General features: G+C 40.5%; 1 protein-coding gene across 2 annotated transcripts in view; it reads left to right on the top strand.

Moving 5' to 3' along the window:
• The first annotated feature begins 1807 nt into the window (after positions 1-1807).
• PARP4 (poly(ADP-ribose) polymerase family member 4) overlaps positions 1808-15805 on the top strand; it is a 54810-nt gene continuing 40812 nt past the window's right edge. The window contains exons 1-7 of one of the 2 annotated variants that reach the window (XM_054824944.1): positions 1808-2070; positions 3451-3564; positions 7000-7132; positions 10287-10482; positions 12504-12624; positions 13590-13668; positions 14218-14331. In XM_054824944.1, coding sequence (XP_054680919.1) covers positions 7007-7132; positions 10287-10482; positions 12504-12624; positions 13590-13668; positions 14218-14331 — 636 coding nt within the window. In that variant the 5' untranslated portion in view covers positions 1808-2070; positions 3451-3564; positions 7000-7006. Of the gene's footprint in view, positions 2139-3450; positions 3565-6999; positions 7133-10286; positions 10483-12503; positions 12625-13589; positions 13669-14217; positions 14332-15805 lie in introns of both variants that reach the window. The other variant, XM_054824938.1, reaches the window with a different exon arrangement.

Below are 15805 nucleotides of genomic sequence, written 5' to 3'. Positions count from 1 at the left end.
AACAATATTACGTTATGTAGCGTTAGGACACTTTCAAAGTTCCAGGTATTTGGTGTGGATGGTTACCTACTTTCAGCACCTAGAAATTAAGCAGATAAACAAAATAAGAAATCTACAGTAACGGACTCCCAGTAAAAGAAAGTTACTCTCTTGTAACCAACTTAGTGTATTTATAAAAATCAGTCACAATCTACTTTTCCCTAGGCAATAGAAACAATTTGGACAACTAGTAACAAACACTTTCTGTACAGGAAGTCAACATAATCCAACTTTTAATCTTATTATTTATTTGAACGCAGCTAGTATTATCTCAAATATTATAAAGCTGTGTATAATATTCTCTTCAAGAGTACAGAGAGGGATTCGGAATTTTTTTAAAGTGCCTGCAACAAAAGAAGAGAGGTGATTTGAGGAATTGAAAGACAAACTTCCCTCATAGGACCTTCGTATTAACAGAAAGTTTCAAATATGTGCATCTAAATACAAACATTTTACTGCACGTTTCAGTGCAGCACTTATTATTGTCATGTCTTCCTTAGTTTCTCATGGAAACTCTACAACCATGCCGCCTGTTAGTTCTTCCTCCCAACCAGCTTCTTTTTTTTTAATCCATCCAAAAAAAAGAAAGTTTGAAGACTGCAAAACTTTCAGCGATAACTAAATTCTTGCAAGTGTCATAAAACATGAATGAATTCAGGTAGGTAGGAGACCCAAAGTGACTTCCTCACTTAGGAGGAAAAAAAGAACTGCTGCTGATGTGGCAAGCCAGACCCTGACCACTCAGCCCTGCTGCCTCACACTAGTCCCAGGGCAGTTCACTCCCTGCCTGTGCACGTGGCGTGTCACAGGGAACAGAGAGGAAAGAAGGGGCCAGGGGACACAGGACAGACAAGCACAGCAGCCCAGGCTCCACAGGCCTGCTGATCAGGAAATAACTGCTTAGGGCTTCCTTGTTCCCAAGAGATCATCGGTTCATGCCAGCTCTCGCTTCATTTTCCCTGCGGTAAAAGGGCTTATGCTTTCAACCGGAGTTTGAAACTTTGACTAGGAGAAATAGTGAAATTCACCTAGAAAAATGTTTTTCAACTGCCTGCAATTTTGAGGCGCCACTGGAAGTCTCCCGGCGAGGTACAGGTATAGGCAAATTCAAGCCCACAGGGTTCAGACGCTACTTCTATTGTCACCTTTTGGAAACCCTTTCGTGGCAGCCTGCCAGTTTAAAGCTTCCCCTAGAGTCTAAGGGCAGCAGCGCCTTCGTGCCAACCGAAAGAGCCTGCAGGGCTGAAGCTGACCCGCCCCGCGAAGGCGAGGAGGGACGAAGGGATCCCCCGAAGGTCGCCGGTAAGGAAACGAGCACAGCTACGCTCCTCTGCCGAGCCGAGGGGCCAGGCTCGGCGCCTCCCTTCCCCCGTGAACACGGACATCGCCCCAGACAGCGGCACCACGACGCCCTCACAGAGGAGTGAAGCGTCCCGCCGCTCCCCCGGCCCCAAGGCACCCGCACCGCAACAGCTCCGACCCACGGGCCCTCACAGATACCGAGAAAGCAGCACCTACACCGCTCCTCAGACCGCTTCCGCAGCAACACTCCACTCTGCCCACCACCCCTCGCCTTCTATTACAAACCTGCCGCCATCGCACAGCCTCCCGGCGCCACAGGCTGGGCACCGCCCCGGCGCCGAGCATGCTGGGAGCTGTAGTTCTAACCCACCGCCTTCCCCGCCCAGCTGGGAGGCGTTGTTTCGGCGCTCGAACTACAGCTCCCAAGAGCCTCGGTGGCGAAAAGGCCGTTGACGGGCATCAACAGTGAAGTAGTGCGCCCGCAGCCGCTGCTTCCGCGGTTCCTGCTCGGGGCTGTCGGGGCGGGAAGAGGCGGTGGGGATCCTTTCAGGTACCCGGGCCTGCCCCTCGCTCTTGAGGACGCCCCGCAGGTGGAGGCGGCTCCCGGGTCCTCTCCGCGTTGCCGCTGGTGGCCCTTTTGGGAGACGGAGTTTCTCTTCGGGCAGCGCCTCTCCTCAAGAGGCGGAAGGCCGTACCCGCGCAGCGCTCTTCAGCGGCTGTCCCGGCATGGTGTGTGGGAAGATCCTTGTCTAGCGAGCTGTCCGCAAGCCTTTCGCGGTGTGGCGTTGTCTGCGGGGGTGAGGCTTTGGACTTCTAGTGCGCTGGTATTGCGGCTGCTTATACCCTTTTAATTTCTAAGTAGCTGCAGTAAGGGAGGAACAGGAAGATACATGGGCAGAAAGCATCCCCTGGCTTTCTGACGTTTTGTGCATTAGGCATGCTCTGTCTTACTGAGCGAAATTAGTGTTTTCCTCTAAACTCCAGTAAGTGGCAGAGCACCCCACTCCAAAAACTTGTGGTACGTCGCAGGCTGCGTGGGCAGGTACAGAACGGAGCTTTAGGCTGTATAAACCCAGGGCATCCCTTTCAGTTGCCTACTACCAGTTTTAATTTCTGCTGTTATCTGTAGTTCACAGGGCTCTTTCTGCTAAACTTTCCATCATCTTGCCCGCGCTTTGGTTTTGCCAGTTATGAATACATTGTCTACGTATATGTTGGCTACATAATTGTCCTCAGACTGGATTCTGTATTAACGCTGATAAGCTACTGTGCTAGAAAATAAAAGGATTTGTACTTGTGCTTTTTTTAAAGCACAGCATCACATTCTGTCTTTTTGACGTTTTTAGTAGGAACATACTGTAGAGGTTTGTTTTCAGTTTACCTGCACACTGAAGGCCTTACAGGGCTACAGATTATTTGTGGTCTATTGTTGAACAATAAAAAAATATTTTTGGCTCCCTCTCTTCACTAAAAATATGTCATTGCTAACAATGGTGTTGAATTTGTGGTTTGATCATGAACACAAGCTTGTGTGAAATCCTTTGAGGCTACTGGGGCCTTATGGATCTTCACCAACATAAATTAAAATTGTAAGAATTAAACCAGTGATAGTTGTCAGCAGTTCCGCTTTGCATAACTTCCATGTCTGGTGCTGCAACAACAAAGTATTCCAGTTATAAAAGTATTTATCAGCAGCTAATTAATTCTCAATACACAGACTAAATACAATAGTTTTCTATTCTGATTTTGAATTTTGGAAATTCTGCCATTCAAAAAGAGTAAAGCCAAACACTGCTAAAATTCCTTGGTTCTCTAGGAAAATAGGGGAGGAGAGGCTACTATTCAGTGGTAGCATTCCTCAACAATGAAAGAGAATAGAATCTTCTTCACTCAAGGGAGAGAAGAATTGCTGGGGACGGACTTTGAACAGGTTTTAACTCAATTTCCTGCTCTCTGTCAGGTATTCCAAAGTTCACTTGTGCTTTAACAGTGACAATTTCCTCCTCCTTCCAAGTGCAGCAAGGGTTACTGCTCCTTATTGGGCAGTAGACTGCACTTTGCTTGGTTCATTTATTTGACTGGGTTGCTGTCCCTTTGGGTATTTTACAGAGAGGTATGAGTGTGTTGTAGCCCTTCCTGCTCACAACGCCCAGGCTCTCCAGTTGTACCTCACGCTGTTGTGGAAGCAGAAAGATCCTTCAAGGAGGGCAGCTGCCTGAGCAGGTGAGTGTAAACGATTTGGCTCCCTCAAAATCTAAAGAGAGAAGTGGGATCAGGGTCATATAATACCTCTCGTGCTGGGAACAGAGAAGGGAGGGTGTCTTTGCAAACTGACTTGGAGGAAATGAATCCCTCAAGTGTATGCATTCCTTTCTGCTTACTGGCTGACCTATGGTTTACTTACAGATCAGTTCTTGCAAGAATTTTTTTTCTCAGTTCTTAGCGGCAAATGTAATATAAAATACTTTTGTGGAGTTTTGCAGCACATGTAGCTACTAATTTCAGTTGCTTCTGGTGTTTTCTGGATAAGATATGCATGTATAGGCAGGCCTGATGCTTGCAATTGGTGGTATATATTTCATTGCCTTCTAATAAACTTTTTGTTTTGGCTGTGCAAACGGAGTTCATTATTTCCTGAAGAGACAATTTCTGGTGATACTTTAGCAGTATCCAGAAGCTGCTTTAGAGAATATATTGAGAAAACTAGTGCACATAGAGCTCTGGTGAAGAGGGAGGCAGTGCCCAGATCTATGCTATGGTTATTAAAGAAGCCTTTGGCAGTGGCACGCTTGCCCTTATATGTGCCTCAAATTAATCTATCTTGTTTGTGATTAAAAATAAAGTTGATAAAACCAGCTTAAAAATAAGCCTTTGTACTACAAAGTAGAGCTGCTTAAAAGTACAGTTTCTCACAGAGCCAAGTTATAACAAGGCTGCATCATAGAAGATTTTTATCATTTCAGATAGTTAAAATATGGAGAGTTGTTCTTTTGTGTGAGCAGAGAGCACTTTTATGCCAAAAGCACTGCTAATGCCATAAAAAACAAAAACGAGCCACAAAATATAGGTATATAATGATGTGATGTGCCCTTTGATCTGCTGTCTGCCTGACCTACATGTACATATTACCATTACAGAGTTGCCAGTTCTGTCAGGTGTATAGTGCAATACATGATTTGTATTTTCCTATAGATTACCTTTCTGAGATAAAATTACACAGACATGTATAAAATTGTGTCTGATAGTGTTGATTTTCCAGGTTTTCATGAAACCCCAAATTCAAAAGAATTATGTTGCTCTCTCCTTGACTATCTACTTCTTATTTTTAGCTAATAATTTAAATTATTCCACAGTAGCTGGCCATCTGATTCTTTTTTTTGCTGCACTGAAGAAAAACTTTACTCGCATATATTGAAAATCAAATAGGCCATAGAGAAAGAAAATAAACTCATTCTTTAAATGTACTACAGGTAACATACTTTAAATCTCACCCTAAAATTACCTCAGGCTAATGTGTTTTTGTTTAGTTTTTTTATCTGAAACCTTCCCAATCATCTGCTGTAGATTTGGGTCCTTGATAAATTAATCAAACAATAATTTTATATTAGATTGTGAAGTGTTGTTGTCCGGGTCATTTAAACATTTCCTCTGCATTGTTATTGTCTCGTTTGATTCTCTCTCCACCTATTGACTATTAGGTAATTAAATTCTTTAGTCCTACGAAAGTAGTAAAGAAACTGTTGTAATAAATGTTTCCTCATTTGCACATACATATTGCAGAAAAATATGAATTGCTAAATGAACACAAGTAGTTCAAACAGCATCTGCTTTCCTTTTTGTAGCCTTTATTTATAGAAGTGGGAGGATAGAAGCTTAATCAGAATTTGCAGTCTCTGTGGGAGCTCTCATTCAGTTTGAGAAAGGTCATTTTTGCTCTGAATGTTCTCCCCAAGAGAGAGGGCACTTCATATCAGACATTTTTAGCTAACACAAGAACTGTTTTCCTTTCACGTTATCTTTACTTTCCAAGCAATTTCTTACTTGGTTTGCCTCGTCCTGTGAGTCCAGGATGAATTTGGAGAGGTCAAATATTCTAGATTGTCAGTTTTGTCCAGTTACCTCACAAATAAAATTATTTGGCCTTAAGTCACTGTGGAAAATTAACATCATCAAGCAGCTTTTCCGGAAATACAAGCAGAGTAAGACCAAAGTCTTTACCAGTGGCACTGATACTAACCCTCTGGATGAGATATGGACATGGTGTACTGGGATACAAAGAATCATTGGTAAAAAGAATTAATGGCCCGAATATTTTGTTTTACAAGCATATGTTCTCTTCATGCTAGTTCCTGTAGCTTTAGCAGTGTTGTCTGCATTAGCAGTTTGGCTTGGAGCAGCGATGCAATTTTAAGCCAAATCATTTGGTTGTCAAGAACTACCTTATGTTGATTAAGTTCTCAAAGTGATTTTGAGGTGTACCCTCTGAATGCCTTTCAGAGAAACCCAAATTGAGCACTGTGCTTCAAATAAGCTGTGTGGGGGCATTGGTTTTGGCTTCTGTCTGAACCCACACAGCCATAAGGCCCTCTAGCTTGCACTGAACATTCATTTACCACTGAAGGGCTCTGAAACCCTAGAAAGCCCATGACGTGCCGAGGAGCTCATATGCAATATAAAGAGCTCAGTGCTCTGTATAGTGTTCTCATTTACACTATAATTATCGTTCTCATCAGTTTTTAAAATAACTTCATGCTTATAGGCATCCAGGAAAACAAATACACGTTGATGATACATGTTAATCACTTAAACCAGATGCTGCCTTTATATCTTGTCATAAATTCTACTCCTGTTTAAATAAAACTTTCCCAACTTCTCATATCTTAGCGTAGTTTGTCACAAATGACACACAGCTGATTTTCATTCATTTTTTCACAGACAATTTAAGTTGACACTGAGAAGACAAGCAGTCCCCCTACTAAGCAATTGCATTAGTGCATCTCTCCCCTACCTCTCCATCACTTGCACTGCTATACTACTCCTTTTTGTAAATCTTTGCCATAGGCCAGAGGGTGAATTCAATCAGAAAACAGATCTGGATTAAAACTAGCCTCTTGGTTTTGGGGGGGGGGGGGCAGGCAGAGAGGTTGCTGTGTTGGGTTTAATCTGGATCAGTTTTCCGAAGTTCTTTTTAAATGCTGTGGGATATTTTTATACATATATATATTTTTACAGATTATAAATCAGTAAGTGAAAACATGAAAAGCAGTTTACATTCTTGAAAAAGAGTTATTTTGTAATGGTACAATGTGAAAGGGGAGCTGAAAGAGCTTGTTCCAGTCTAAATTAAGATAATTCCACATTACTAAAAGTGGGTATTAGCAGCAAGAGAACAAGACAAGAGTTTGGCTCTTAGTTCAAGCCATGACTTTACTGAAAACATAGGTCATGCTAAATTTTCCACAGAATTTAAAAAAAAAAAACAACACTGATTAAGAGATGTTCCGGGTGGATTTGATTACCATGCTAATAAAATGGGATTTGCTTTAGAACTTCCTAGAGTTGCAAAGAATATATTTGGTGAGAGACTACTTAAGTGGATAGTGGGAATGAAAGTTTTCTCAGCCAAAAAAAAAACAAAAAACTTTTCTCTTTTAACAGGAGGGCAATGGCAATCTTTGCAAACTGTGTGTTCTTTATTAAAGTAAAATACTTACCCATTCAGGAGAAGAGTAGATTGAAAGCATCCATAAAAGAAAACGGTGGAGTAGTTAATTTTGTGCTTAATCAGAAGGTAAGTTCCAGATTTATTTCTGAGATCTCAGTAGTGTCCTGGTTTTGGCTGAGTTAGAGTTAATTTTCTTTTTAGTAGCTGGTATAGTGCTGTGTTTTGGATTTAGTATGAGAATAATGTTGATAACACCCTAATTTTTTTTAGTTGTTGCTAGGTAGTTGTTGTGTCTACACTAAGTCAAGGACTTTTCAGCTTCTCACACCCTGCCAGGTGCACAAGAAGCTGGGAGAGCACAGCCAGGACAGCTGACCCTGGCTGGCCATAGGGGTATTCCCTGCCATATCGCGTCATGCTCCTTATATAACTGGGGAAGCTAGCCAGGAGGTGGGATTGCAGACTTGGCATTGGGTGGGTTAGGTTTTTTACTTCGGCATGTGGTGAGCGATTGCATTTGTGCATCACTTTGTTATTGTTGTTGTTATTATTATCATCTTCCTTTGTTATCCTATTACACTCTCTTTATCTCAACCCACGAGGGTTTTTTTCCATTCTCCTTTTCATCCCCTTGGGTGGGGAGAGCAGTGAGCAAGTGGCTGCTTGGTGTTTAGTTACTGGCTGGGGTTAAACCACAACAAGTAGGAGAATACCAAGAGATGCAAATGTTGTATGTAGAGTGTTAATCTTCCCTCATGTAGAGAAATAAGAACTGTAGAGATTATATCTCTGTTCAATATTTAAAGATAATATTCAGTTTACATTTTTAATGCATTTGGTTCTGTAGTACTGAAATGTCACATAAAAAATTAAGAGCAATATTCTCCCTCCACAAAAGAACCAGGGAGGTTTTTTTCCTGGATAAATTTGCCATCCTGATTTTCTTCTCTCATTGTCAGAGAGGATGAGAGAAATTCTGAATGAGATGCATCACTGAATTGGGTTTTGGTTATGTTATTGTTAACACAAACTTTTGATTACAGAGTGAGGAAAAGATGGTTGTAGAGTTAGAAGTCTGTGATATTGCAGGTTTTTTATTTAAATACAGCTTGTTGTTTGTAATATATGTTGAACACGCAGTATGGATAAATCAAGGAGCCTGTTTGCATGATGTGCACAGCAGTGAAATCAGTGGGCTGCATCTATACTGGTACATTACATGCCTAGGAATGCTTGCAGGGACCGTGGCCAGCTGGCATGGCTTGGCCCACACCTATACTGCTGAACCCTCTTGGTCTTCAGGACTGAGTGTTCACATACAAACTGCCTAACAGGAACAGTCATGGTGATATTCTGTCTCCCAAACCACGCCTGGAAACTGGGAGGATGTGAGTTGGCAGCAGCTTGAAGTGTGCCGTGGGACATGCTAATGCCTTAACAATATAAGTATTCACGTGCCAGTGACAGGGAATTACCTAACATTATCTAGCTTAATAGTGGAGGCATAATACCTTGTTACTTCTGCCACTAGAAAGTGACGTTTACTTCCTCCTTCCCATAGCTAGCAATTACAGCAAGGTCATGAATGTTGTCATATTAGAGTGCTTACTTCTAATTGACCTTAGGGAAAGGGTAATGCATTGTATTATGATTTCAATTTTTTTTTATTCTCTATATACAGTTTTTTTAATTTGGAGAAGAGTATGTTTAAGTGAGTTAATTTCTCCCTCTCTTGTGTAATATTTCCTAATATAACATTGAGTGAGTTACTTTAAATCCCACTGCTATATATAGCTCCCATAGTTGGCTGTCATTTTACAAACATCAAAAATTGTGTAAGTGGTTCACAAGAGTCTGCGGTTTAAATTCTGCATAAGTAAGGTGTTGACATTGAAGGAAAAGGAAAGGAGTGTGTGAAGAAAAGGAATATTGTAGGTATGTTATCATCTTATGCAGAGCCCAGCAGTTTCCTGGTGACTCTGACAATGCACATCTGTTTAGGAGAGAAAGTGAAGAATAACATATCAAAGTCTAGCTAGAGTATTCCAAAGACGTGACAGATATCTTTGTGCTGTAAATTCAGGATCTTCCAAGATGTGTTGACACACGAACTGCTGATCTCCAGATAGGATTTGGGGAAAAAAGTCAAGGAAATTGCCTAATTAAAAACAACAAGCTTTAAAAAAAGCTTTGCTAAAAGAATTTAATTATTGAAAACAGCAAATGAACTAAGAGTTAATGCAGTACAAATATGTATTAATTGAAATCTGTATTTTGAATAATCTTTTTAAATACAGTGGGAAGAGAGATATTTCAGTACCTAAATTTTGTGAGCTCCAGGATGCTGAGAACAGCTAACAAGTGGCCAACCTGTTCAGGGTAAATCTTACCCAAGCTTCAGAAGCTATGTTATGATTGGAAAGCGTCTCATCTATCTCCAGACGGGAACCCCAGAACAGATAAGGGCTCAGTGCTGCTAGATCAGGGAAACACTCTTGTTTTTTAAAGCTCCACTTTTACCATATGTGACAAATAAAAGACCATGCATTTATCATCTTGTTTCTGAGTAAAGTAGATCTAATTTCATTCTAATGTAATAACCTTTCGTTTATCTGTGTCCATCAGTTCTTGCATGCTTAATGTTAACTGTTAGAGGTGCAAAATCCGCTGCCTCTTACGACCATTTTATTTGATTTGACTTCTGTTCAAATTTGACAAATGTTTTTATTTTGTCCTAACTAGACATATATGTTCAGCATATATATGATTGCAGTAAAACAATGTGTGATTCTTTATAAGGCTACCAAAGCATATTATGATTATTCAGCATTCTGCCTAGCTGCTTTTTTTTTTCTTTTTTTAATGCTTTTACCCCAGATAGCTTTGGGTTTGTACCATGTTGGCCACAACAGAACTTGTCCCATTATTGGACCTCCTATGTGCTGCTAGAAGCTCTACAGAACATTAGGCACCGGATCACCTTCATATCTTTGTAGTGACTGTGGAAAAGTGGACATAATCTGAAGATATCTGTATTTTAGTTGAGCTGAACTGTCACCTGAGAGAATTCTGCTCTCTCTGTTGTCTGTGGACAAAGTGCAGAGGTACCATGTTTCTAAATTAGATGTTTCAGTTAAAATACGGTCCAAAAAGGTTGTCTGTTTTTAAATGTTTCCTTTTGACTCTAGGATTGTACCAGTATGAATTGCAAATAAACAGTATTTGGATTAATATTGTAGTTATGTGTGCATAGCAACTGTAATTGTAACTTGTCTTTCAGAGTACACATGTTCTTGTGGATACTGCTGATGTCCTCAGCTGTCGTGATCTAAAAAATATTCAGAAGTATCAGCTCCCTGTTATATGTGCAGATTTCATTTGGAAATCAGTTGAAAAGGGGAAGCTTTTACAGATTGATGCATATAAGGTTAATATATCACAAGACGACACTTCTGACCAAAGGCCAGCCAGCCAGGGTAGGTATATTTGACATAGTTTATTCATCTACCAGTTACTTTGGGAAAGAATGTTTTTGAAGATCAATATTTAGAATCAGCTTTTAAGAAATCAGCAACCATGGAGACTGGCAATAAAGTTAATTAAAAAATTAGAATTTTTCAGAAAGAAATATTAGTTCCATTCTGTGGAGTCTTTCCATTGATTTTTTTTTTTCTTTTAATGAAACTTCAAATAAGACTTCAAGTTGGAAAGGGGGATAAAATATTAAAAATAACAAAACCTACTTCAATGACTGTCTTTATTTGACTCCACTGGAAAAAAAATTACAGTAACCTGGAAGTTTTACTTAATTTCAACAGAATACAGTGGGTTTTCAATGCCTTTGTATGAGGAAGTGTTATGTTTTGAAGTCAAAATTATGAGAAAATAGGATAGCTAGAGAACAGGTTAACATGGGCTAGAAATAATTGCACAACATAATTAAAATAGATGAACTTCAAGCATTCCGATACGTAACATGGTTCAGATGCAAAAGACTATAACTTTGTAGAAGGAAAAAAGACAAATGTTCAATTTAATGCTGTGAGACAAGCCAAAGAACATGAAAAAGAGAAAGATAATTCTATTTAATGTGTACAGTCAGCAAAAAAAATTATCATCCTGAAAGTTATTAGTGTTTTAATTCTCTTCTTTTTTCCTAGTAACTATGCTTTTTAATTTTTTTACTTTTGCATCTCTTAGATTTTGCTGGGTGCCAGTCTCTCCTTTAAGTATTTTTAAAAGTAGTTACTTTTTACATAATACATTTTATTTTATGAACTGATTCTATGTCATGAATCAGTGCAATTTTCAGAACTATGTATAAGAATAAGAATCAGGACCAATGCATTTATGTTTGCTGTGTCATTGAGTCTTTTAGACAAATCTGGTTTTGCACAGCCGATGCCACGGGCATGCATGACTGAAGCTGGGTAGATCCAGTCAGTAGCAATCCTAAATAGTTTTAAGCTAAAAGTAAAACTGCATTCATATACTATATTTATAGAACTAAAAAAAAAAAAAAAAAAAAAAAGAGGCAAACCAGCCTGTCGTGGTTTTGGCAGGGATTGAGTTAGTTTTCTTCCTAGTAGCAGGTATAGTGCTGTGTTTTGGATTTAGGATGAGAATAACATTGATAACACAACTGGTCGTTGCTAGGCAATGTTTACACTAGGTCAAGGACTTTTCAGCTTCTCTCACTGCCCCAGCGAGTAGACTGGGAGTGCACAAGAAGCTGGGAGGGGACGTGGGCAGGACAGCTGACCCAAACTGGCCAAAGGGATATTCCATACCATATGATGTCATGCTCAATATATAATTTGGGGGAAGCTGGCCAGGGGTTTGAACCACAGCACAGAAACTAGCTGGGCATCAATGGTCTGACAGTGGTGAGCAATTGTGCTGTGCATCACTAGTTTTGTATATTCTATTTATTATTATCATCATCATTATCATCTTCCTTTTCTGTCATATTAAACTGTCTTCATCTCAACCCATGAGTTTTATCTTTTTTTTCCTGATTCTCTCCTCCATCCCACTGTGCGGGGGAGTGAGCGAACGGCTGTGTCCTGCCAGGTTAAACCACACCACAACCAACCAACCAAAAATGCCCAAAACCATCGTGAGCCACGGAGGAACAGTTCTCAGGCTTTGTGGTCAAGTCGCACAGTGTAGCTCTCAGCTCCATGCCCTAATTCTTTTTCCCCTTCCTGTCACAGAAGTCAGGTTGCCGAAGTGCCTGCAGGGAGTAGGCACTGGCATAGCCTGGGGCAGTACTAATTCTAGCCGTCAGGCAGTTGGGGCAATTGCCCTTCAATATTTGTCTCCATCTCCTGACAGTTATATGGCTGAATAAAATGTGACCTTAGAAGCTGTTAACTTGTTTCAATGTGTAAAATATTTATGAATATTAAGTAGTAGTATTGTTTTTATTAACTATTTGTAAGTTAAATTAGAGAAACCAGATATTATACCAAGTAAATAAATGTTTTGGTTGCAGATGTGGAAGACCTGTCATCTTCTGAAAACAAAAATGCCACAAAGAAAAATGAAAATGATTCCAACCTTGCTGTTACTGAAGATAATAAGAGCAGAACTGAGTCCAAAGTGGGGACTCTTGGGTAAAATAAAAGATATATTTTGATACATCTATATTGATACTTCTGTAAATTGAAAAAAAAAAAAACACCCAAAACAAAAAGCAACACTTCCTAATCTGTTTCAGTGACTTCTGTAGATGGCTCTCATTATCTTCATAATGTGGCTCCCTAATACATGCAAAGCTTCTACTATCTCAGCAGGCATTAGTATGGCTTAAGCTTTATGATTTTCTGATTGGAGCCCTGTTTATCATCACAGTTTTTTTTCTCTTGTTGGTTCACATGGGTTTGTGCAATGCAGTCTGATTCATTGTGTTTACAAGTGCTGAGCATTAATTTCTTTTATGAAAATTCTTGGGAGAGCTGAAAATCAAGATAACTGAGACTGCTTTTTGTTTATAAGGAAACAGTATTGCTATAACTGTTTCTAATTACTGAGTTAAAAGAACCGAACCAGCTCCAACACTCTTAAATCTATTAACAAAATGCAGCTTTCACATTTAGAGACTGCTGTTCAGTCATAGGGTAGGTATTTAGTTACTCTGTGAGAATGTACTAGAAGTTAGACTTGGTCTAAGAGTCCTGATGCTGAAGCATATAACTACATGCATATATCCGAATGTGAAGATCAGGAATAAGGGAGGAATTGGCCTCAGACAGCACAGGTAGCTGACCAAGCTATTAAAAAATTAACATGTAACCAGGCAATGAAAACAGATTTATTGTGTTGCTTCCATAGTTTTTCTAAGGAATGAAGATTGAAATCTAGTTTTCATCTTCAGGTTATCTCTAGACATTCTGGTCTGTTAGTGCAACAGCTTGTTTGGGTGGGATTTCATTTCTCAAAACTTTTTTTGTTGTTATTTTGCTGCTGAAAAATAGATGTATCTCTTTACATACTTCTTTCTTTAGTATGATGTTGCAGCCTGTTACAGTACAGTATTTACTGGGCGTATGTGATTTTAATTACTCTGATTCCATTCCAGATTTTACAGTAAAGATGATCAAGATACTCTTTTTTTCCACCAAGATTTTGAAGTTGCAAAATACAGTGTCCTTGAAAAAGTAAGTCTTTCTGTTATTGTGAGAAAATGTAGGAGGATTAGTAGGTGACTAAAGGGTTTACAGTTTTATACACATCAACAGTATCTCTTCTATGTTATCATGTACTGCAATGCAAAGAGAAGTACTGAAAAGTACTTTAATGCTTTTTGTCTTTAGTGCAGCCTAATTCTACCCAAATAAAACTTTTTTGTTATCGCTGTAGTGTTCTCAACGAAGTGTTGCAATAGAATATGTTTGCTTCTGACAAGATATATATCATGGCTATTACGTGTTAAATCTAATTTAAATTTTAAATGTTTTTATTAAAAGTCTTTCAAAACACAGAAATTATGGATATGTACAGCAGTTTGTACAGTGAAGCCCTGAGAGGAGCTTCTACATGTTACTATGATACAAATAATGAATAATTCTGCTTCTTAGCCAGTCATAGCGTGTCATTTTAAATGAAGTGAAAAAATAAGGGGAAGTACTTGGTGCAGTATCATGTGAATGAAACATACTTAAGCAATAAATTGGGGGTTGAGATGCTTTATTTATCTCTCCATTTAGATTAACTCCAAGGAAAGCAAGGAGTTTGTAGTTGTTGAATTACAGTGTTCCCAAAAGCATTATGAGTTTCCATTTCGACTATATGCTCACTTCAGTGCATCAAATGGAACAAAGGTATGAACCACTCATTGTCATTGCCTGTTTGTTTCTTTATGCACGTTGAACATACCTTTTCCAGAGAGCTTCAGATGCTTTTCATTCTTATTTGCAGGCTAATCTTTAGGTATAGATAATAGGATGTCATTCTTTTAAGCTTTATCTTGAAAGTTTGATTTGTAGTTGGCTCCTCTACTCTGTGTGTTTGCTTACAACTTGCTCAAAAGAACTGGTTTGGGACTTGGCAGTGCACAGCATGGTCTTGGATGCACCTACCTCATATACTCCCAAATATTTTCCTGGCAGTATCTAAACTGTGTGATCATAGAATCATAGAATGGTTTGGGTTGGAAGGGACCTTAAAGATCATCTAGTTCCAACCCCCCTGCCATGGGCAGGGACACCCTCCACTAGACCACATTGCCCAAAGCCTCATCCAGCCTGGTCTTAAACACTTCCAGGGATGGGGCCTCCACAACCTCGCTGGGCAACCTGTTCCAGTGCCTCACCACTCTAACAGTAAAGAATTTCTTCCTAATATCTAATCTAAATCGACCCTCCTTCAGCTTAAACCCATTACCCCTGGTCCTGTCACTACACTCCCTCATAAACAGTCCCTCACCATCTTTCCTGTAGGCCCCCTTCAGGTACTGGTAAGCTGCAATTAGATCTCCCTGGAGCCTTCTTTTCTCCAGGCTGAACAATCCCAACTCTCTCAGCCTGTCCTCATAGGAGAGGTGCTCCAGCCCTCTGATCAGCTTCGTGGTCCTCCTCTGGACTCGCTCCAACGGCTCCATGTCTCTCCTGTACTGGGGCCCCCAGAGCTGGACGCAGTACCCCAGGTGGGGTCTCACGAGAGCAGAGTAGAGGGGCAGGATCACCTCCGTCGACCTGCTGGTCACGCCTCTTTTGATGCAGCCCAGGACACGGTTGGCTTTCTGGACTGCAAGCGCACACTGCCGGGTCATGTTGAGCTTCTCATCAATCAATACCCCCAAGTCCTTCTCCTCAGGGCTGCTCTCAATCCATTCCCTGCCCAGCCTGTAGTTGTGCTTGGGATTGCGCCGACCCACATGCAGGACCTTGCACTTGGCCTTGTTGAACTTCATGTGGTTTGCACGGGCCCACCTCTCCAGCCTGTCCAGGTCCCTCTGGATGGCATCCCTTCCCTCCAGAGTGTCGACCACACCACGCAGCTTGGTGTCATGGGCAAACATGCTGAGGGTGCACTCAATCCCACTGTCCATGTCGCCGACAAAGATGTTGAACAGTGCCGGTCCCAGTACTGACCCCTGAGGAATTCCACTCATCACTGTTCTCCACTTGGACATTGAGCTGTTGACCACAACTCTTTGAGTGCGACCATCCAGCCAATTCCTTATCCACTGAGTGGTCCATCCATCAAATCCATGTCTCTCCAATTTAGAGACAAGGATGTCATGCGAGACAGTGTCAAATGCCTTGCACAAGTCCAGGTAGATGACGTCAGTTG

This window comes from Grus americana, chromosome 1 (genome assembly GCF_028858705.1).
Source record: "Grus americana isolate bGruAme1 chromosome 1, bGruAme1.mat, whole genome shotgun sequence".
NCBI classification, from domain to species: domain Eukaryota; kingdom Metazoa; phylum Chordata; class Aves; order Gruiformes; family Gruidae; genus Grus; species Grus americana.
This window is presented reverse-complemented; position numbering and strand designations above follow the sequence as displayed.